This window comes from Phalacrocorax carbo, chromosome 23, assembly GCF_963921805.1.
Source record: "Phalacrocorax carbo chromosome 23, bPhaCar2.1, whole genome shotgun sequence".
Classification (NCBI taxonomy): Eukaryota; Metazoa; Chordata; class Aves; order Suliformes; family Phalacrocoracidae; genus Phalacrocorax; species Phalacrocorax carbo.
In genome coordinates, this window is record NC_087535.1 from 4458798 (window position 1) to 4481736 (window position 22939).

At 57.7% G+C, this 22939-nt stretch overlaps 1 protein-coding gene across 1 annotated transcript; it reads right to left on the minus strand.

Moving 5' to 3' along the window:
- Positions 1 to 1047: 1047 nt before the first annotated feature.
- Positions 1048 to 8295, minus strand: FMOD (fibromodulin). The gene is made up of 3 exons (XM_064472003.1): positions 7803 to 8295; positions 4447 to 5461; positions 1048 to 2387 (listed from the first exon to the last, which is right to left on the minus strand). Exons 2-3 carry the CDS (start codon positions 5435 to 5437, stop codon positions 2236 to 2238), a joined length of 1143 nt encoding a protein of 380 aa, XP_064328073.1. The 5' UTR covers positions 5438 to 5461; positions 7803 to 8295; the 3' UTR covers positions 1048 to 2235.
- Positions 8296 to 22939: the final 14644 nt, after the last annotated feature.

The window sequence follows — 22939 nt, forward strand, 5'->3', positions numbered from 1 at the left end:
TTTCACCGCATGTCTCAGCCCAGCCTTGCCCAAGCAAGTACCGGCTGTGGTGGGCACCCCTGGGTGCAGCTCCCGAACCTGGGTGCTGCTCTCAGGGGACATGGCTTTGGGGAAGGAAAGCCGGTGCCACCCTTCCAGCCTGGACAGAACCACATGTGACAGGCAACACCGACATCTAGTGACAGCCTTGGGGTCCTCGGCCAGCTGGGCATGCAGGGGGATCCCCTCGGTCAGGGGTCCCCGGTCCTGGAGCCTCTGGGAGGATTTGCATCTCCGCAGGGAGGAGGTTTGGCTGTGGGAGGTCCCACTGAAGATATGCGTGTCCCTTTGCTGCCCTGGGGTGCAGGAGAGGATGGGGAAGGGGGTGGAGTGGGGTCTTCTTGCCTCTCCTCTTGCCTAGCTTCTGCAAGAGCCCTGGCTGGAGTTGGGGGGCTGCCTTTGGCCAGGGCTGGGGGCCAGGGCTGTTTGGGGAAGGCCAGTGGGGGAACCCACCTCCTGCTCCCCACCAAGTACCCGTGGGCTCTGCCTCCCCCAGCTGGCACCAACCCAGAGCCAAGCGAGCCCCCGGTGTGCTGAGGGGAGGCCCGTGGGCTGGGTAAATGGCATTTTCTGTGTAATCCCTGATCTGTAAAAATCCTGCCCATGTGAAGTTTTAGGTTTTTTTAAAGCATCCTCCAGTTTAGCTGTTAAAAATGAGCAGGGCTGAAGACTGGAGAACATGAAAGCATCTGGAAAATAACGACCAGAAGTGCTGTGCTGGTGGCACCGCCATCCCTTCCCTCTCTCAACTGTCACTTTGCCATGTGTATTTTCTTCCTTCTATAAATGTCCTTGCATGGACCCCATCTGGGATGTGCTGGAGCGGCAGCTCCTCGGTGCGGGGAAGGCGGCGTACGCACATGTCGTGTCTGGTACAACCACTAGACGGCAAATCCAGCCCAGATTATGTCTGCAGAAATCTCTGGTCTGCAGGAGGGGAGGTCACAGTGCTCAGAGCAGCCCAGATGCTCAGACCCTGGTCTCTGCGTTCGGGATTCCTCAGACACGTTTTGTGCAGTTACGGAAAGGGCTTTATTCGTCGGTACGATAGCTACGGTTCATGCGTCAGTGATAGTACAGGTTTTTTTGGGTTTTTGTTTCTATAGTGTTAGCATGCAGTTTAAATGCGGAGGGTCTGGATGACCTCTTCAGCTTTGCAGGTCATCTCCAAAGCTCAGCTTTCCCTTTGGTTCTCAAACTAAACCACCCAAGGAACCAAGTTGGGTGGTTTTGGCTTCTGGCAAATTCAAATGTGCTGTGGATGCATGTCACTGCGATTTTTTTTTCCCTCTTTTCCTTTTTTTTTTTTAATCTGGGAGACCCTGGTTGCCTGGGCAGGGAGGGAGCTCGGAGCCAAGCCGGTGGGTGGGATGGAGCTGGGCGTGCGGGGGCTCCCCAGGCAGCCAGGGGTGACGGCACCGGGAACTGCCCCATCCCTTGCCCCTGGTCCTGCCCCGAACCAGTGGTCTAGGACGAAGATGCGAGACCACCCCTTGGCCACGGCCCGTGCCCAGGCTGTTTCTCAGGGTGTTTCTCTCTAACCTAAGCTGCTGACAGCCGCTCGGCAGTGGCAGGAAAGGTTTATCTCCCGTTAGTCCCATCTCTGGAGCAGGAGGCTGGTGGAAGGGGGGAAAATGGAGGGGGAAGAGTGGGTTTGGTCTTGCCCAGCCTAGACTGAGGGATGATGGCAGCCAAGAAACCTTTAACCCTTTACTCATGTAGCTCCCAACCTCCCAGATGCTCCTCCCAGTGACTGCTGGCACCTGGCCCAGGGTGAGTCATTTTAGATCTGCTGGTTCTGCAGGACCCACACGTGAAACCCTCCCCGCTGGGGTCAGGTGCTCGGTGCCATGTTTTGGAGGTGGGATGAGCTCCCCCCACCCCTGCTGCATCCCACCCAGACCGGAGGAGAAGGTGAATGGGGGTGCAGCGGTTCAGGGGGTGGCTGTGATGGGGTCAGAGGGGGAACCGTGCTGGGACCTGTCCCACCCTGTGTGGCTGGAGAGCTGGGAATAGGGAGCATTTGGGGACAAATGGATCCTGCCCACCCGCGTGGGCTGGTGTTGGAGTACCCTTATTGCACTACTGCGGAAGCCAAGTCAAACTGTCAAGCTGCATTAAAATGGGAGTGAGTGTCTCCCCAGGAACGGGGGAGCAAAGTCCTGAGGATGGGGAGGGCGCCGGGCGGGGGCCAGGCTAGATCTCGATGATGGTGGCACGCCGCAGGCACAGCGGGGCGTCGGGGGGCACCGCGTTTCGCTTGATCTCGTTCCCATCAAGCCGCAGGACCTGGAGCCTGGAGTAGTTCATGACATCCACCACGGTGCAGAAGCTGCTGATGGAGAACTCTGCAGGGGGAGAGGAGACAGAGCTGAGCGCCGGCTTCGGCCCCGGATCTATCTAACCTTCGTGATGTGACTGATCTTTGGGGGAGCAATGTAGGACATGTCAAAGGGGGTCTGCTCTGGAGATGAGTCTGTGGGTACCAACCTCTAAGAACTGGCTTATGTTAAAATGGGCAGGGAAAAAAAGGAAACATACCCAAATCACCAATTATTCCTGCAAATTTGGACTTGACACCTTTGGCTCTTAAGCTGAAAGACTAACTCATGCTGTCAGAAGGAGCCTGTGGGTTTGTTCCAGGGTTTGGAAGTGGTGGCAGCGCCTGCCCTCGGCTGCCTTTGCCCAGCTTGGCTGGAGCGCTTGTAGGGAAAAATCTGGGTGGAGACAGATGAAACACTGCTTTTTGTTGGGAATTGTCTGTGCAGTCTCCTTTGTGAGGCTTCAAACGCTGCAGCCTCCAGCCCCCGGCTCCCCCGGCCACTGCGGGACTGCCCGGGCGGTGTGTCCGGGAGGGAGGACATCCCCGGCCCCACTCCATGCCTGCAGACACATCCCCTCTCCGTTCATCTGCCACCCGCTGCTGCCAGCACCAGGCAGGGAAACTCGCGGCCAGCCCGGGCTGGGTTTGGAGGAGGGAGATGGAACAAACTCCAAAAAATTTTGTGCAGGATTTGGGAGAGAAGCGACCAACTAGAGGGCAGCAAAGCTCCAGGCCGGGATGCTGCTGGGGAAGGCAGTGGGGTGCTGGGGGGACCCCCATGCCCACAGGCTGGGGGCTTGGGGGGCTGCAAGCCCTGCGGTGTGCGGGGAGGCAAGTGGGGACCTGCCGGTGTCACTGGAGGGGCAGGACCCCGGCCCTGATGTCCCATGGGTGGGATGTGCCCCCCCAAGAGGTTGGTGCTGGATGCCTGGCCCCACAGCCCCTTGCTCCTGGAGATGTTTTAAAGGTCAGCGGCAAAATCTGCGGCTGGAGGAAAAATTGCTGTAAAGCCTGAATGTCTCCGCGGTGGTTTCGTGGCATTTGTGGGTAGACGTTAACAGCTACAAATTTTGAAAGCAAACATTTGGGAATCTGTTCTTGTTTTTGTGTTTCTGTCTGTTCCCCGGTGCGGGGTTGTGTGTTTCCTCTGCAACAGCCGATGGCTGAACTGACACATCCCTGTCCCCATCCCAGGCTTGCTCGGAGGGTCCTGCCCTCAGGGCCTGGCAGGTGAGAGCAGCAAGCCTGGATTTTTCCAGGAGATTGCTTGGGGTATTTTTTTTCCTAGCTTATTTTTATAAATAGCAGCCCCAGAACAATCTGTTCCTTTTATTTATTTGTGTATTAAGTCGAGTGAATTTTAGTCCTGGCAGAAGATGCTGCGTTGATGGCTCTAATAACTAAAAGCTCCCATCTGTCCCAGCCCCAGCAAGGATTTGGCCCTCTGCTGCAGAGCACGACCTTTGGGGGGCTTTGGGGCCATGAGCTGTGCCCCGACTGTGCCAGTGCCCTGCGAGGTGATGAGGGAGGTGGGCAGAAGGGGCTGGAGAAAGGGGCTGTGCTGGCCCCGAGCACTGCAGACGCTGGGCACCGCAGGCTATGTCCCTGTCCCTGCTATTAGCACCGCCCAGGGTGATGCATGTTTCCACGTGCAGTGACAGTGGCTGTGGGGACCTCCTACCCCTGTCCACTCTGTCGGTGACCCCTCAGCCTATCCAATGCTGGACTAAAGCTGTAGTCCCCTCCCCAGCTTCTACCGACAGCTGGTTTCTGGCATCTCTAACCAGAAGATACTCAGACTTCTGATAAATGCTCAGTAAAACCAGTGCAATGGCTCTGTGGATCACACAGGAGCGTTCAGAGCCGGAAGCCTCTCAGGTCCAGGTGTGTTGGGACACAGCCGGCCCCATTAATGCCTTGAAAGGGCCACCTGGGAGTCTCCCAGAATCCAGTTTCCTGCTCAGAGCATTACCCCAGGTAGTCTCCCGCGGGGAGGCACAGGTTCTGCATCCCCATCTCCCCATCCCTCTGTTGCACCACCACCCCCTGCACCACTGCACTTTCATTGACGCATTTCTGCTCACCGTTGATTTGGTTCCCTTGAAGGTAGAGGTTCTCGAGGTTGGTGTTGACCCGGGGGATCTTCTGGAGCCTGTTGTAAGAGAGGTCCAGCTCGAGGATGCTGCTGCTGTTAAAAGTGTTGGTAGAGAGACCCTGATTTGTCAGGCTGTTGTGGGACATCCGTACATAGAGCAGCTTGGGAGAGACCTTGAAATAGTCATCAGGGATGGTGTTGATATAGTTGTACTCTAGGTAGAGCTGTTCCAAAGCCATTGGGAGCCCATCAGGGACTTTCCTGAGGTGGTTGTAGCTCAGATCAGCAAGGATCAAGGACTTGAGCCCTTTGAGGGATGCTCCCATCTCAAAAATGTAGTTGTGGCTGAGGTACAGGGCTGTGAGGTTCTCCAGACCCTCCAGAGCATTGGAGGGGACCTTGGTGATCTGATTGTAAGACAAGTGGAGCTCTCTGAGGGACCGGGGCAAGGGGCTGGGCATCTTGGTTAGGTTGTTGTTGTTCATGTACAGCCTCTCCAGGTTTTTAAGCTTGGCAAAGACCCTCTTGCCCATCTTCTCACTGGTGATCTGGTTGTTGTGCAGCGCGAGCCATTCCAGCTCTGTGGCGTTGTCAAAAGCCCCCTCTTGGATGGCGGTGATCTGGTTGTTCTGGAAGTAGACATATTTCATCCGGGAAGGCACGAAGGGCAGGTACCTCAGGTTACGGGTGTCACAGTACATGGCGGATGAGAAGTTAGGGGGGCAGTCACACTCTTGGGGACATTGCCAGGAAGGGGCTTGCTGAGGTTCAGGGCCAGGCTCTGCCTCTGTATCTGGAGCTGGGAGGTAAGAGTACACGTACGGGGTGTTCTCATCCTCGTAGTAGGGCATGTAGTTGTAGGAGGACATACGGGACTGCCGCATGTAGTACTGTAACCAAGCCATGTCTTCTTCTTCATTGTACTGGCCCAGGGAGGCTCCGCAGAGCCCAGCGATGATCAGGACGGTGGCCCAACGCATGGTGCTGATGCTGGAGGGACCTGGCTGGGGGAGAAATAGGGGGGAAACTATCAGCAGTGTCAGGGCTGGTGTAAGGGCTACAGGCAGGTGAGCTGCATGCTGTGGCCTGGGAGTGCAGCGGGGTTGGATGTGGTTGCAGCCCTGCATGGGGTTAGCGCACTTGGCAGCAGAGCTGGAGAACCAGGGGACCTGAGTGAATCCTACCCCAAAAAAAAATGCAACTGCAGACACGTTCCCTGTCTGCAGTTACCTGATTTTTCCCCTTTTTACCTCAGGCCTGCTAGAAACCTCCATCCCAGTGGATATTTGCTTGCAAAATCTTTACTTATGGGTATTTCTGTTACAGCTGAGTAAGGGATAGAGATATGGGGACATGGTCCGAATTTGTGTAAGGTGATGCAGCTCTGCCCCAGGGTGCCCAGGATTTGCTCATGCTGGCTCTGGATGGGAGGGAGGAGAAGGGACGCGGCCACTCTCTGGTTAGGCAGAAGACAGTGATAGCTGCGAGAACAGGTTGATGGTGCTCAAGGCATGTTTCGATGGAGCTATATTTATGCTACACTTGCTGGCGACATGATTCGCTGTGGGTTTCATCCAGCTTTCCCTTCCCCCACAAAAACGCAGGATGCTCATGCTGCTCGGGACGGATGTAAATCCTGGTAAACAAGTTCTGGCTTATTTTTGAAATTAAACCACTTTCAAGCTTACATTTCCCAAGCTCAGCCCTGACGCAAAATGGGGCAGCATCCACCAGCCCCTCGAGGCCAGCGTGACCAGGGAGAGAAGGAGCCATCACCAGACCAAGTGCTTGGACCCTGCTTGTGAAATCCAGCCTGGTGAGGTCTAACATCCAGAATAGAGCAGGGCAGAGGGCTCAGAGCAAGGCAAACCTGTCCCGAGCCCCTTGGCTTGGGCTTCACAGCCACCCCGTGCTGTGCCCAGGGCAGTCTGCTGGCACGCCACGGCGCTGGCGGCAGGAAGAGTCCAGCTACGGCTCTTCCTCCTGACTCCTCAACTCAGTGCTGAAGGAGCATGCAGAGCGGCCTGGAGCGAGGCAGCTTGAAATGCCTCCAGGAAATACGCGGGGCCGTGCTCTTCGGAGGGGGAGAGGAGTTGCTCCTGCCTGCTGGCTCCTATATACGTGGCTGGGAGCGCAGAGCTGCGGGGCGGCTGGTGCATCGCTGCCAGCTCCGCTCCGGCAGCCGCGACGTGGGCAATGTGCAAGCACGGGCCAGTGTCCCTCCTCGCCGTGCCAGGGGGTGCCTGTGGGGTCACCCGATGAAACCTCGCTGCGTCCCCACCCCGCAGCAAGGAAGGGATGGCTCGCCTGGCAGACAAAGAGGGCACAGTTTGCTCCGAGGCAGCGGCTGCCCTGCCACCGAGGCACCCTGGCAGGCTGCTTGTGCTGGAAGAAAAGAGGGATTGAGACGGTGGCAGGCAGGCATGGTTCCCTCGCTTTCTCTCCCTCCTTCCCTCTCTGCATGCTTGTACAGGGGCAGATGAGACGTGGTCCTTCGGGATGCTGCGTGCAACGGGGAGCTTGGCAGTTGCAGAGGAGTTTCTTCTCCTCCCTCCTGCTCCAGGGCACTCTGCCTGCTGAAATACCAGAGCCGCCCTGCTCTGCACAGTGGCTTCTCCACCCATGCAGAGCCACTTGGCAACCCTTTCCCAGGGTGTCCCTTTATGTGGGGCAGGACCGGTCCATGGGGTCCCTCCACCTTTTCTAGTGCCCCCCTTCAACATACTGGTAACCCCAGAGCCTGTCCTCAACAGACACCACTGCCCCCTGCTTCATTTGAAGGTTGCTGCTCCCCTCCCCAGTGGGCTTCAGCCCTGGTTTTGGGGTGGGATCTAAGCTGAGAGCGCCGGCCGTGAGATCCCTGTCACCTCCGTGTGCCCATGCTCCTGTGCCAGAGGCTGCTGGGCTAACGGGGGCAGCTCCTCACCCCGAAAGGAAGCAGGTTTTGGAGCAAGGGGCTTCATGGTCCATCATACTTGGCCCATTGCTGCTCTGCCAGGCAGGAAACCACCTTCCCCTTCCCCTGGACCCCAGCAGGTGGGACGGGCAGGGCAGTGCTGGGCAGGGGGGCAGCGAGCAGGCACTGCCCGCACCTGGGTGTCGATGCCTGTAGGTGCCCAGCTCCCGGCCAAGTGGGTGAGGAGCTGCCAGAGGGGCAAAGAGATGTGGGGAGCAGGAGAGGGCTTCCCCGCTGGGGCGGCTCGGCAGTGCTGGCTTTCAGGCTGTGCCACCCGTGTCGCTGGCATGTGCTTCGCGTGGCAGCCGCCCGCCCGCCGAGGCAAGGGTATGGAAATCAGGCTTCAAAAAAAAAAAAAAAAATCATAATAAATATAGAGACAGACTTACCAAGCTAAGAGCCTCCTTTCCAAAGCCTTGCTGCTCTTCTCTGGGATCTCCTGTGTGTCGAGCAGCATGTGAGTGTGTCTCCCGATTTGCAAAGGCTGGTGCCCGCCCTAGATCCCAGATCAAATATTGTCCTTGCAGGTCACAGGCTCAGCAGGTTTTTTTGGGGAGTGACCTCCCAGCAGCAGCCAGTTTGCAGGAGAGACTGAAGAGACCCTAACGCTGCCTGGCGTTATAAATAACCTGCTTTTTCTTTCCTCCCTCTCTCTCTCTCTCTCTCTCTCCCGTCTTTTCTCATAGGAGTGTTGGCACTTTTCAGGCTCTCTCTGTTTAATGAGTTAGTGGAATTGGGGATGTTGTTTTTAAAAGGGCTGTTGTTAGGTCTCCTGCGTTTCTCATCAGGAAGCGATGAGGAGGCCTCTGGCCAGATTAAAAAGTATCTGATTTTGAGGCGCTGAAGATGTGATTCTTAGGGAGAAGTGAGAAAGTATCTTTAACTTTTGCAGTACCAGGGGAAGAGATGTTAGTGCCTGCTCTGACTGTAGCCTGGGCTTCCTTCCCAGGAAGCCTCAGTTTATGCAGCCCTGCTATGAAATATTTAGGGTAAACATTTCCATGAATGATAAGGCTGCAGCATCCAAGGTAAATAAATTGCCTACCAAAGGGCCACTGTGACAGCAGGAATTTGTCTTCAGCTTGGCAGGACAGAGATGCCAAGCTGGCATTTCTGCAGGCTGTGTCCATCCACCCAGGATGGGGGCTTCCTGCCCTGCCCCCGAAGCTGACCCAGGTGTGGGCGCGGGGGGATGGGGCAGGGGAGCGTGTGCCGGGGGTGACCCGCAGTTGGGCAAAGACGCGAGGCTTATCGCCTCCCAGGGCCGGCCTCGCCCTGGGGGAGAGTTCTGCAAAGCAGGGGAGCGGCAGACACTGTCACAGTCCGCCCCAGTCCCCAGCCTGGCTCTCTGTGCACTTCAGCTTTGGAAACAGCTCTTCCAGGGCTATCGAAGTATTTCCTCCAGCGAGGAAAGGAAGGGAGGAGCCCCGACCACCCATCTCCATCCAGTGCCCAGCTCCAGCAGCACGCCCAGGTCCTCCCTGGAGCCTGGAATTACTTAGTGAAGTTCAGCAGGTGCCAGACTCCCTCCAGGCTTGCTTTTCCCTTGCTTTCTATCAAAATTTCCCAGCCAAAACATCCTCTTCCCCTGGGGAGCCTTGCAAAGATCCTTATCGCTCTGGGGTCCTTGTTGTGAGGAGGCGGAATGCGCGGGATGGTTAGTGGCTGGGGTTGCGAGGGACACGCTGTACAGTGGGTACTTTGCCAGAAAGCTGGTCTATTTGGGAAGGAAGAGTGTGCCTGGAAAGCACAGCTCGCTGCACCGCAGCATGGGGCTGGGATTTGCAAGGAGAGAGAGGATTCAGAGAAAGCCTTGCCTTTGAGTGGGAAAAGAGGACAGGGGAGTAGTGCTGCCTAAAAGGAGGTAAAACCCTAGTAAAGCAGGGTGGAGGCTTTAATTTGGCTGGTGGCATCTTATCTTCTGCATCAAGCATTGCGCGGGGCAGCTGGAGAAGGGCTCTCACCACGGGCAGGGAGGTGGTTCGAGGCTCTGGGCTGATGCAGAGAATGACGCTGCCTGGAGGGATTTGCTCCCGCTGCCAGGGAGCGCTGTTCCAGGGGGAATGGTGGGGAGGGTAGTGGCAGCCAGTAACATCTGCTGCTCGGCGTTTGGATGGTGTCAACCAATGTCACAGCTCTGGCAGCCCGAGGTGTCCTGGTGGCCAACAGCTCGGAGGCTTTCGCAGGGCTTGGATGTTTTTCTGGAAAAGCAGATTGTCCCCAGATAGGTCAGATAAGGAGTGTGGCCTCTCCATCTTCTGGAAGGTAAAAATATTCATGACCCAGGACATGCTCCCTTTGGGGGAGGCTGTCTTGCAGCGCCCGCTCTGGGTGCCAGGGGCTGGGGGTCCCCTGGGGGATGCTGGGGAGCCCTCCCCGCATGAGCTGGCTGTGAATGGTGCCATTCCCCATGGCCGTATTCCTCCTTCCCAGCCTAAACCAGAAGATAATGACATGCTTAAACTCAGTTTGTACGTTCCCCACAGACACCTGGACTTTCTGTTGAATCTCATCCTGACTAGTTTAGGACTATCTCAGGGAAGTGAAAGTTTACTGTCTAAAGAAGAACAGATGTGGTTTTTTCTCCATCCAACCTTGAAATCTCATGCTCCAGGTGGCCAGCATCTCCCGAGCCACTAGCAGGGCTCTCTTGCTTGGCCTGTTTGCCTGGCGTGAGGGGGGTGCTGATAAGACCTCAGTGCTACCGCTCATTTCAGGCCAGTGCAAAACAGCTCCTCGCGGTTCCCACGTGATTTCCATGAAACTTTTTCAACATCTTCTCCTACAACCACCTCTTCCCTATAGCTGACAGCTCAAAGAAAGCCCTGAACTGGTGACAGGAGCTGGGAACATGCTGTCCTGCGTGCTCGAAGCCAATGATCCCTATTGCTGCATAATCTCATCCGGAGCAGTTACTCCAACGGCCACAGTCTGCATCTCATCAGGGCCAGATGGATGCCTGTATTGGTTTGCTTCGGTTTTCTAAACCAAACTGATGTGAATAGTGTCTATTTTGGTTGGGTTTGTTTCAGTTGTTTTGATCAAATGCTCTTGAGCTTTGTATTTGAAACCACCGAATCTGGCCCCGAGTTTTGCCTTTAATTTGCAAAACCTGTGTCGGGAGCACTCTCTTCTCTGCGGACAGACACAGGTTTGTCAGGATGCTTTGGCATGGGGACCGAATGCTTCGCAGCGTAACACAGATACAAAACCCTCTGATGCTCCTGCTAAGGCTGAAGCTCGTTCTGCCTGGATAAAGGGGGAACTATTAAACGTACCGCGGGCATCCAAAAACAGCGACTGTCAGAAGCACGGCTACTTCTGAGCAGCTTCCCTTTTTACTCATGGAAATGTTATTTCTGCCTCTTTCACATTTCCAAGAAGTTTCAGCTCTGCTGGAGCTGTTGGCTGCTCTGTCCTCCCACTCATGCTATTTTCTTTAATTTCCATGGCCCTCCTTGTCCTGGGAGGGGGTTACCAGTCCTGCTGGGCTCAGGGTGCTTGAAGACAGGGCTGCTTGTGTAGCAGTCTCACTGTGCCCTGCCCTGGCTGCCTGGCAGGTCCTGCAGGTCCCTTCCCAGACCTTGCCTTTAAAGGCAGGTCCCTGAAGGGTGAAGGTTCCAGCTGCTCTTTTGAAGGACTACAGCAACAAGAGTCCACGTAAGAGCCAAGGAGACCTTGTCCCTTGGCTTCTCCAACCTTGATCAGTAGTGTGGGTGGAAATGTGTGGGACATCGCCTGCAGAGCCTGCGTGGTGGAGGGACCCATGAAGCCATGATCCAGAGCCCTTGCATTGCATCTGGCCTCCTGACAAGGCTGTGCTACAAACACCTGAGCAGAAAGGCTCTGGAGCCAGTCCTCAGGGGTCCATGGCTCCCAGGTTTGCACGGTCATTCTGGATATTTGCAACCAAACCTCCTCTTTCTTGCTGGTCCTGGCTCTTTCCAGCCTCTGTAAAACACAGAGAGGCTTCTTGTGTGGGCACTGGCAGTGAGTGCCCTCTCCAGGTATCTCTGCATTGCTCCATCCCTCCGTGCCACGCAGGGAACCCTTTCCTTCCTCTAACCATGCTCCAGAGCAAGAGCACTGGTGTCTGTGCGGTGGCTTGGGCTCCCTTGTGCCTGGGGGAGCAGCCCTGCAGCTTTCAGAGTGGTTATCATCTCCAATGGCCTCCACAGGGCTGTGCTGCTCCTTTTCAAAGGGCTCTGCTGAAACCAAATTCACCTGGAAGCCCCCACCTGATTTCTGAGGACAGCCACAATATGAGCAGGCTGTGGAAAGGGAGGCAGGGAAACAGAGTAAGCACGGTGCGGGGAGGTCATCAGGGGGTGCAGGCAGTGGGTGGGGGGGAGCAGGGAGCTGCGGGGCCCTTCGGGCTCAGCCTTGGCCAAGCCGGGTGGAGGGAACGCGCTCAACATCTGGCAAACGTCTGCACGGGGTGGCTGCAGCCTCCTCTCCAAAAACGCAAAGGTCAGTGCGGAAGGGCAAGGCAAACCCTCCCTCGACCTCCCTTCTCACCCCGGCCTCCCTTTTCCCTTTTTTCTTTTTTAGCAATACATTCTTCAGCCCAAACAACATTCTTGAATCGAGATTTGAGGCAATCTGGAGGGAGTCGGTCACTCAGAGACGGCGCGACTGCTGAGCGAGCCCCAGGGCTCTGCTGGAAACTCTGACTCGGGTGTGGGCTGTCAGGGCGATGCTCTCGCCGCAGCTCCCACGTGTCATGAGGGTGCGATGCTCCCGGGGATCCCAGGGACACCCTGTTTCCATGGGAGGTGCTTCAAAGCTTCCTTTGCATGCAGCAAGCTGCAAGGGCTCAGCCCAGGCTTTCTCTGGCTAGAAATGGAATGACAGGCAGCCCTCGGCTGGGAATCCTCGCCCGCTGTCTGCTCCCCTCCTCTCCCTCCTGCGGGACACCCGGGGTTGTGAAATCGGTGGCCAGCTGCAGTCCCGCTCGCTTGCTTGTATCCCACGCCCCAGCCCCGGCTGTTCCATGCCATGGGGCTCTGAAAAAGAGCCTGGGCACCAAAAATAAGGTGGGGTGCTGACTCTCAGAACCACCCATGTCCCCCTGCTGCTGCTCTGTGCCCTGCCCAGGACATGCTACATGGACCCACTGCCAGCCCCGAGTGATGCCCACCTTTGTACTGTGCAGAGCAGCCCCCCCACCCCCCGCCCTTGCTTGTCCATCTCGTCGTGGTCCAGCAGCCACAAGCAGCTCCTCTTTGCCTTGAGACCTTCTCAGGGGAGCAGGGGGGAGGGAGAGCAAACCCCAAATTGCCCCTTACCCTCCCCAGCTGCTGACTTGGCACAGCTGCCAGCACTGGGAAATGCTAGTTTGTCTGGGAAAGGCTTTGCCCCGTCCCACCATAATTACAGGCTGCCTTTGGGGCTCTGGAGCCTCTTGTAATAACTCCCCGGTCTCTTGGGGTCTGCGGGTTATTATGGGGTGGACTCAACCCTCCGAGCACCCAGTCCCAGAAATGTCCCTGCGCCCCATCCCACAGCTCCCAGCCCCCAGATGTGGCTCTGGGCACCCAGTGGTCTCAGCATGTGTGCTCTCACCCCCCTCCCTGCAAACCTAACGTGCCAGATGTATTAAACCTCCATCTACGGGTGCCGGCGCCTCTCCCCTTGCAGCGTGGCTGGTGCCCTGGGCTGCTCTGGGAGAGGATGTCTCAGCATAAAGAGGGTCAGAGCTTATTACAACCACTGTAAAATGTGTTTGAAAAAGTTAAGTGCTTAATTTCGAACAGAGCTGGAAACTATGAAGTGTTTCCTCATCCAGTCACTCCCTCGCCTGTCCCTGGATGTATGCTTTACGCCTCTAACATCTCCATGGCTAAGGGAGGCTGGTTATGAGGACGCACTCAAATAGCTTTGAGAGCCTCTGGGTTTTGCAGAGGAGCCAGGAGAGCAGTTTGCACAAGATTAGCCAAGTGCAAATCCACTCGGGAGGACGGCGAGGGAGCTGCCAGCTGCAGAGATCACAAAGTTCCATCAGGTGTCACAAGCTCTGCTGCTGCTGTAATTTATTGCCTGTGCCCACAGCTGTGTGGGTATCGCTCGGTTCTGCCCGTGGGTATAACATGGTGTCAGGACCAAAGCTGGCAGGATGCTGACACCTTCCCAGCCCCATTTGTGGGACCGCTGTACCCCAATCTGCAGCAGCCTGGCACAGAACCTGCCCCTGCTCCCCAGGGTGATGGGTGTCCAAGCCCAGAGCCCCTGCGCTCAGCCATCACAGGGCAGAGCAGCTCTGCTGGGATGTGGCAGCTATTTCCAGCCCCTTGCCAGACCTTAGGAGGGGACAGGGACATGGGAAGCCCTGGCGAAGATTGCTCTGTGCTTTGAGGCTGAGCAAGGTGTCCTGCCAGGACCCGGCTGCCTCTCCCCTTCTCTCCCCACTGTAGCACCAAGGTAGCTCTGAAGGCTGCCAGGCACTGGCTGCAGCTGTCCAAGGAGCAGAAGGAAAAAATGCAGCGTTTCCTTGCTCAGAACCTTCAATTCATGTTTTCAAAGGCCCTTTCAATGCTTGGCGCCTCTCTGAAGCCTCCCAGCTCTCCTGAACAAACAGCAGGAGGGAACAGGTTCATTCCAGCCCATTGACTGAGGCTCCTGCATGGGGAAAATCTCACATCATGTTTCCTACAAGCAGGGAGCCTCAGAGCCCTCTTGCAATGTGCTGAACCCAAAGGCCCCGTCTCTGCCTGTCCCTAAAGCTATCCCCGAACCTGTCCCCCAACCCCAGGTCTCTCCTCTCCAGCTCTGAGGGCTCGGTGCAGACCTTCTCCTCTTCCTCAGCAAACTTGGTACCCAACCTCTCTGCAGACAGGGTTGCAGACACACTGGGAGCCAAATATAAACCCTTGCAGAGATTAATACATTATACCCAAGTCTGAGCTGCATCAGGCAGCAAACAAGGAGAGGGTCCTGGTGCACAGAGCCCTGCTGCTGGGGGTCCCTCCCGGCTCAGCAGGGACCATCAGAGAGGATCAGGGTGAACGTCCGTCCCCTGTCGTGGGGTGCCTTTAAAAGCACTCATCTATTATTGCTGTCAAATGATGCTAACGCTCTTAAAATGCACAGCCTCCCAAATCTGGTGCCCTGTCAGAGAAATGCAGCCAGGTCTGGGGTTGGGGTGGCAGCGCTGGTGGGCACAGGGGGGTAGTGGGAAGGCAGGGCCCGATCCTGCACCCCCATGCGCTCTGCAACCGAATGCATCCCCGCAGCTCCGTGATGGGTGCCTGAGCCCGGCTGTCTCATGGTTTGCTCAGCCTTTCCCCAGGGCCTCATGGCTCCTCCCGGCTTCTCAGATACCCCTGGCTCTGGGAAGGTCATGGCACCGAACTCCCCTGCCAAATGATACCTGGGCTGTTTTTCTCTCTAAAGCATCTGAAATATGAAAAAAAAAAAAAAGGAAAGAAAAGCGAAACATCAGCTGCCTGGGAAACCCATTAGCGTTCCTGCCTGCTCCTGCCACCTGGCTTCCCATGCTAGCAAACAAATCAAAACGTCCCACTGCCCAGAGCCTCTTCACCCTGGCATCGTTTCGGCTGAGGCAGAGCTAAGCCCTGCCAGGGGCCGCTGCAGTGAACCTCTGCCCTCCTCTGCCCTGGCTCCTATCACTGCACTCCGGCCTTCTTCCGAGCTGCAAACGCTCCTCCAGATTAAAAGCAGGCATGGTTTTAATTTTTTTTTTTTAAAGAAAAAAAGCTTTGGAGATAAACAGGAGCAAGAAGCAGAGCGTGGGCGTTCTCTGCTTTTGCTGCTGCTCAGCTGAATTGACTTGTCTGGGGGAAACTTGGGGTCCTGACAGCGCCTTTGCAATTTAGGGAGGTAAAAGAGCGTCTAGAAGGAGGTGGCGTTGGAGAGACAGGACCATCCCCTCGGGTTTGATGTGGCGCTGCCCCTCTCTGCCATGCCCCGGGCTCTGGGGTGCATCCCTTGTGCCCAGCCCGCCTTTCCCCACCTGGAGTGGGGGCACTGGGATGTGAATAATCCCCTAGACACGATGCTGCAGCCCCATGGAGCGGGGCCAGGCAGGGGCTGGGGCTGCGAGGGGCTGCTGGGGGTCCATGGGCAGATGCAGCAGAGCTGGGGGTGGGCCGGGTGCTGTGGAGCTCACGCGGGTGCTGTCAGCCCGTGAGCAATAATTAGCAATGATCAAAGCAGCTTCTTCCCGACAGCCCTGAATACGGGTGCCTGGAAATCTCGGCGAGCGTTCCGGCTGCCGACAGGGAGAAAACAACACCCGCTCCTGCCTGCGGGCAAGTGCCTTGTGCAGGCGGATGTCTGCTGGGGTCGAGCTGCTCCCAGGACTCCCAGCACCAGTAGGGTGACTTTTAGGGGGCTGGAGGTCAGTGTCCCCGTGGGCAGGGCTGTGTGTGGGTCACTGGCGTGCAGGGCATGCGGGGGCTGCGCTCCCAGCCCGGCAGAGACTGGGTCTCTATCGCTGCATCTCTGCAAGTCAAGAAGAGAGAGTTAAGGCAAATAAGGAGGAGAGTCTGGCAGCTCCTCGGGGACTGGAACAGCCTGAGAAATGCGATGGTGCAGCTGCAGAGCTACCCTAGGCTGTGATTCCGCCCCTCCTGCACCGAGCCGGGCACAGTGGGGCACCCACGTCCCTGCTATGGGCTCTCTCCAGGGTTATCCCAGCGGAGTGTGTCACTGCCCGGAGCTGGCACTAACCCCCTGTGCTCGAGTCAGAGAGGCTGGCAGACCTCTGCTCCCCTGCCCCTCCCGGTATTTTCCTCCCCGGAGGCGCCCGCAGCGGGAGGGCTGGATGAGACGTGCCCCGGCCACGCTACATGTGGTTTGATAAATTCTTGCTTTGTTTCCTTTCGATTTCCGCTGGCCCTCTCCGAGGACAGTGTGTGCGGGCTGATCAGAGCGGGGACGGCTGCCAGCTGCCCCCACTCCATCATCCCCAGTGGAGGCACTGGTGGCTTCTCCTGCCCTCAGGGTGCCTGTTCACGCTGCAAGAAGCCATTTACAGGACGCAGCTCCTCCCCCCGGCTGCCACTGGCTGCAGCGGCTCCTTGGGTGTGACGATGCCCCCACGCTCTGCTCTGCAGAAACAAGCAGGAATCCATGGCAAACCCCTGCCCAGTGCTCCTGGCCCCCTCCCAGCCTCAGCCCACTGAGAGGGGCAGCTGGAAAAGCCCTCTTCTCCCTCAAACTGGTACCAGCAATTTCCCTGCTTGCCCCCAACCCCCTCCGCTTGCTCGGGGCTTGCACACCTCAGCTGCATCCCCACCCGTATGGCCCACCGAGCTCCCACGGGTGTTTTTATCCCCTCTTCTCCTTTCGGTCCTTCCCTTTGCAGTTGCACAACGGAGCACCGTGTGTCTGCAGGGCCCCGGGCACCTCTCCCTGGCTCTCCGGCTCAGTTTTGTTTCTGCCTTCAGAGAGAGAGGGAGGCTGCCATGCTGAGCTCAACGGCCGGCCCTGGCTGCTGCGGGACCGTGCAGCGGGAGCGGGGGGACAAGGGGGACGTCTGGTGCCTCGGTCGTGGAGGGGAAGGGCAGAACCTGAGCCATGGGTCTGGTTTTGGGGGTGATCTCTGTGCTCCCATCATGTGCCCCCTTTGCTGTCTGCAGGCTGTCCTCTTGGCCGTCACAGACAAGCACACCATGCGAGCATCGCACTGTGGCAGGGACACAGGGCAGACCCGGGGGCGTGAAAACACTGGAGGTGTTCCTGTATTTCCCTGGGAAGAGCCGGGCTGGTTGCCGCTCAGCCCCAAGCGCAGTGCTTGCTGCCCACCTTGAGAGAGGTGAGGAGAGGAAAGGGGGTGCCTGAAGCAGAGCCAAGCTAAGTACGGGGCTGAGAGGTAGGTGGGCTATTAGTCCCCTAAAGTAACCTCAGGGAAAACAGCTCCTGCTATAAGGATTTCCTTCCTTTTTTTTTCCTTTTGGGAGATTGCTCAGCTCCTGCTCTCCCTGCTGAGAGCCAGCTCCCTCCCGGCCGGCACTGTGCTGGAGGGAGGGGTTGGCTGCCTGCGGCTTTCTCCCTTTTCCCTGCAAGGCCGAGATGCTGATGTGTAAGCTCTGGGTCTCTTTGGCTCCCCAGGTCCTCCATGGCTGAAGCAGCGGCTGCAGGGAGGAGGCAGCCAGGAAGCCGCCCCTATAGACACCGCTATACTCCTCCAGGCTCCGGCATATACATTTCCACTGCTGTCTCCCTGTGCTGGAGCGGGAACGTGTGTCTCCAGAACAGTGCGGGGATTAATGGGCTGTAAGGAACAGGGTAGCTCTTGCCGTGCTGTCCCTGTCCCAGCCGGCAGCGGGTACAGCCCGGCGCTGCCAAATCCCGGCTGCCCCGAGCTGGCTCCGCTCCAGCAGCTCCTCCGAAATACCCTGGCTCAAAGCAATTTTACAACAAGCCTTCACTTCCAGGGAGTCTGACCTTTTCATTAATAAATCAGCTGTGTTATTGAATGCATGAATAATACATGATCACACCCAGCCCTGCGCTAAGCTCTGTGTGTAAAATTTAATTAATCCTCTCACGTAAAGCCCCCGAGGGCTGGTGATGAATGGTTACGCACAGCTCTGGCTGCCAGCCCTACTAGCATGGCTCTGGGGCATCCCGGCCCCAGCAGCCGCATCCCTGGTCACCCTGGGGGGGTTTCCCTCCAGCAATTTTTTTTGGATGCTTCTTTCTCTGGGTGTTTTAAAGGGGAAACTTCCCCTTTGCTATGGAGCTGCTGGAGGAAACCCTGGCGGCATCCTCTCACCGAGCATTTCCTCTGGGAAATAACATTGGCTTTTTCCTTCCCCGACCTTTTCCTGCTGTGGCTGTTAATAATGTGAAATCCTAAGTAAATGTCTCCATTCAGGTGTGTTTAACAGGAAACCATGAGCAAACACTGTCACCCCCCACCCCCATTGCAATCTCCAGGAGACCCCCAGGTATTTAAGTGGGAATCAGCCCCAAAGATGGCCTTGATCCCAGCAGGGTCCTTCCCTCCAGCTGCAACGTGGGAGGGGTGGGAACTTGTTTGCTTGTTTTTAAACTCGACAAAAGCTTTGACCCCGTGGATGGTGCCAGGGAAAGGGTTAGTTTGACTGCAGGGGGCCGTACCGTTTGCTCCCAGGCTTTGCCACTGCCCACCGCTCCTCTCACTCCCCTGTTCAACCATGCAAGCTCTGGGGGTACGGAGGGGGCTTCTGCAGCAGCTGCCCTGGCTCTGCTCCCTGAGTCAACAGGCCGGGGGTCTTGCAGGAGAAACCGCAGCAGCCCGGGGTTAATTAGCGAGCTGCTCAACGAGGTCTGGGAGTGATTACACGCACCCTTTGCCAGGAAGCAGCTGCAGACTCACGTGGCCAATGCATGGGGGGCCCGAGCCCCTTCTGCCCTCCGGCAGACCCCCAGCTCAGCACCCTGCCCGGCACCCTGCAGCCCAAGCGGGATGGCACTCGCTGCCCCACGCCACGGGGCTGCCTGCAGTCCACGGGTGCGAGTGGGAAGGTTTGGGTGGGCAATGCATGCGTGGCTGGAGCCAGGGGGCTGCGTGCAGGGGGACCCCACCTCCTGGGGGCTGCAGGGGCACCCAGCCCCGGCTGCGCCCCACGGCTTTGCCGACTCTGCCGGGGTGCTGCGCGGTGCCGGAGATGGAAGCCAGCTGCCACGCTCTCCCTCTAGCGGACACGGCCCGTGGGTGGGCAGGGGGGTGGGGGCCCCACTCAGCTCCCTGCTCCTGGTGCTCCCCGGGAGGTGATGTGCCGTGGACTTATTGGCACATCGATACAGGCGTTGGGGATGCTCCTGCTGTCCCTGCTCCCGGCTGACTTCGGATGCGACGGTGCGGCTGTGAAAGGATGGAGTGCTTCACGTGCGGCTGTTGCTGTCGGGAGAAGGGATGTGGTGTCACGGGGAAGAGGACAAGATCACACAGGGACTCCGGGGTGGGTTTTGGAGCTGGCGTAAGCTGGCACCGGTCCCACCAACATGGGGAAAGCTCTGCTTGCTCCCACCGGCAGAGGAGCTGGCCCCTGGTCGCTACCCCTCCCCGCCCAAGTGCGCGGCTTTTCAGCGAATGTGCTGAAAAATAAACACGTTTCCTTATAGCTCCACACGCACAAATGTTACCCTTGGCTGCATGCGAGGGGCCGGGAGCCCTGGGACTGAAGGGGCTTTTGTTGGGGAAACGGCTGCAAGAATAATTTGAGAACTCCTTCTAGCTTTCTCTTCCTGCCTCCTTCTCCCAACTTTTCCCCAGACGGCAAAGATGATCCTGGGGGATTTACAGCTCTGCCCCATGGCTGCACCCTGCACGGCTCGGGGAACAACCGGGGCCCAAGCCCCTGCACTGCAAGCTCCTTCCCAGGTTTTCTCCCCGCTCCCTGTGGGCTGTGTACGCCCTGGGCTTCCTCCCCTCTTCCTCCCAGCCCTCCCAATTAAATGTTTCCGAGTGAGGTTGTCTCGAAGTGTCTGCAGCTTCAGAAATCCCCGGCAGGTTGCCTCTGAGGAGCGGTTTCAAAGGCTTTAACCGCTCTCTGATATTGGCTCCGTGCCATGGCCGGGAGCTGCTGTAGCTCCGGGGTGGCTGCACGCCGTCAGCGGGACCTGGGGATGGGGATGACATGGCTCGAGGCACCGCTGTCCCCAGGTTTTTAAGAAATACCGGGTCAGGGTCACCAAACATCCCAGCCCTTTGTGCGTGGCTTGAACCCTGGGTGCGGCTCTCTGCAGACAACCAGGACAGGGCTGGAGCCAGCCCGGTGTGGAAACATCGCTTGTTTGCATCCGTAGCTACGGCTATTTTCTTCAATAGCCAACAGCTACGTAAGGAGGAGTTTGATTTAATACGTCAGGATGGTGTCTGATGGAAGGAAACCGGGTGGTAGCTGGGCGGGTGCGTGAGCAACACTGGAGCAATGGGAAATGCTCAGCCCTGAATTCGGGAGCTCTGACTTGGTGTGTGAAGCTCGTGGTTTGCCCAGCCAGTGGCTACCTGCTCAGAAAGGAGTTAAGAGAAATGCAGGCTGTGAAGCTGCTGCTCAGGATGGTCTCTCCTGGGCCCTGGGGACAATTTCCAGCCACCAAGCAGAGGATGGTGCCAGCCCCAGCCAGGGCTTGGCAGAGGAGCCACCAGGCTGGGATGTCCTGCCACCCGTCCTGGCCATGGCCGGACAGCTCTGGCGTGGGCTCCGAGGGCTGCAGGGCTGCGCAATGCCGTCGGGATGGGGCCCCAGGCTCCCGGACAGAGCGGGACAGGCACTTCCCAGCGCAGCCTCCAGATGTATGTTTTATTCCATTTTAATCAGATATTTACTGTGACAGCATAAAGCCGTGTACTGCTCTTGGACGCATTTCCAGGGCTGTTCCCCAGCCTCTTCCCCTGCACTGCCACCATCTCCCACCACCAAGCCCATCCCTTGCTGTTTAATTGCCTCGCTTAATCAATGCAAATGAGTTACAAACCATGATTGGTCTCTAATCCCAGCGCAAACCCCTGTAAAACATGCAGCTGGAAAAACTCTTCCCCAGCCTTTGGCTGCTTTACCTTGTGCGTTTGCTGAAGCACATGCTGCTCACCTCCCAGAGGCGGGCTGTACCTGCCAGGGGTGGCGTCCGTTTGTCTGCAGGGTGCTGGCAATCCTACCCACAACGGGACCCGCACTGGGGTGGCTGGCAGAGGTCCCCGGGAGCATTGGAGGGCACGACTCAGGGTACCAGGTGCCCCCACCGGCTAGAACATCACCAGGGCTTTTCCTTCTGTGCCGTTCTTATAGCAGCGTGGCTCTGCCATCCTCTGCCTCCCCACCGATGTCCTCGGCTTCTGTGCCTGCCCTGAGCCGCAGGTGTTGCCCCGTCCGTTCCCTGTGCTCTGCGCTGGGCATATTTATAATAACCCTGCTTTTGCGTATTGCCCATGTCCTGCACACAGGCCCTGCTCACGTCTGGAAGGTCAGCCAGGCTTGAACACTCCCAGCTGCCACCGCCAAGCTGTATCAATATTAATTTCCAGTCCCGCATGAAACCCTGGTGGCACATTTGCAAGAGTCAACCCTTCGGGGGTTTATTGAATGGTTCCTTGTTGTAAATGTCAGGGAGGTTGGTTGTGAAGCACCAACAATTTCCTTAGAGGACAACAGCCAGGTCTATTGAGACAGCCACCCCTCCACCCACCCCCAGCAACCCCTGCTACCCCACATGTACAGGAGGTAGGTATGGGGGTAAGGAGGGAGGTGGGTCCACGCGTAGATGATGGAGAGCTGCGGGACACACCTGTCGGGTGCCTGGGGTGGGCGAGGGGGGCGAGGGGCCGGGGGGGTGAGCGCAGTGTGGCCATGGCCATGCTGCGTGCGCTGGGGCTGCTGGCAGGGGCTGGGCTGCTGGCGAGACACAGCTGGATGGCTCCACTTTTTTCCAGGCCTGTGTCTCAGTTTCTCTTTATTTTATGTGTTTTTATTTCCTATTAAAAGCGCGCTGTCTCATTTCCTCCATGAAAAACAAGGCTCTTTCAGCAAGATGAATTCCTCCAGCTCCAGCAGAGCCCTGGTCTGCCCTGAAAAATAAACAGGCTGTGCAGGGCACAGCCACCTTCTCCCCACATCCCCTGCTGCTGGTGCTGGGGTCAGCTCAGGGCAGGGATGCTGAATCCCCTCCCCAGGGGCAGATGGACGGCGTGGGCTGCAGACATCCATCGGGCCAGCACCGTTTGCTGCCCTGTGCCTCCCCTTCCCTCCCAGGAACCTTCCTTGTTTTGGGCAGGGTTTGGTGGCAGCTAACGGAGGAGGAACCAGTGACGCTTTTGCAGGCCGCTGCGTCCCCTTGCCATGTTGGGAAGATGCTGGGGGCTGCAGGAAAGGGCCTGGAGCCCTCTCAGTCCCCCGGCATCTGCAGCCCTCCACCCACAGGAGAGACAGATCCTCAGAGGCTACGGGAGCAGCTACCAGAGCATCTGCTTCAGCTGGAAGCAGCAGCGCAGATGCCTTCAAGATGAAAACACTTCCTCTGCCGCTCCACCTCCACCTGACATTTGGGAAAGTAGAGCTGCAGCTCCCTGGAGCTTTCCGTCTCTCTTAATTGGAGCCATTACACACACTGCTCATCATGCTGAAAGGCGTGAAGTGGTGGCGTGGGACAGCGCTGGCTCCGGGAGGGAGCCTGGAGCGGAGCCGTCCCAGGCTGTTGTCCGGGGAACTGGGTGTTTATCCCGGCTGGCAGCGCCGGACCAGACCTGGGCGGGTTGTCTGCAGCCCGGGACACGGCTGGCCTGCTGGGGGACTGTCGCCATGGAGTTGGTGGGTCCTCAGCACCCGTTTCTGATGGCTCTGATGATGGGTACCACAGGGTGTGTCACCTGACGGAGAGGTCTCTGGGTGAGGGGTGAGGGCTTTGTGCAGTTGACCTCTTGCAACAAGCCAGCCCTTGCGGGGGCAGAGCTGAGCTGCCGGATGCTGGAGCACAGCCCGTCCGCCTTTCCCAAGCCCAAACACCCCAGGGTGGTGCCTCCGTGGGGGAAGACCTGCCTGCCCTGCCAGTCCCTGCATCGGCTGCAGCTCAGCTCCAA

Excerpts from the sequence above, each read along its gene's own strand:
- FMOD (XM_064472003.1), bottom strand. The coding sequence starts at position 5,437 with ATGCGTTGGGCCACCGTCCTGATCATCGCTGGGCTCTGCGGAGCCTCC. Across the intron at positions 2,388-4,446 it reads TCAAGGGAACCAAATCAACG|AGTTCTCCATCAGCAGCTTC; the intron begins GTGAGCAGAAAT and ends CTCCCCCTGCAG.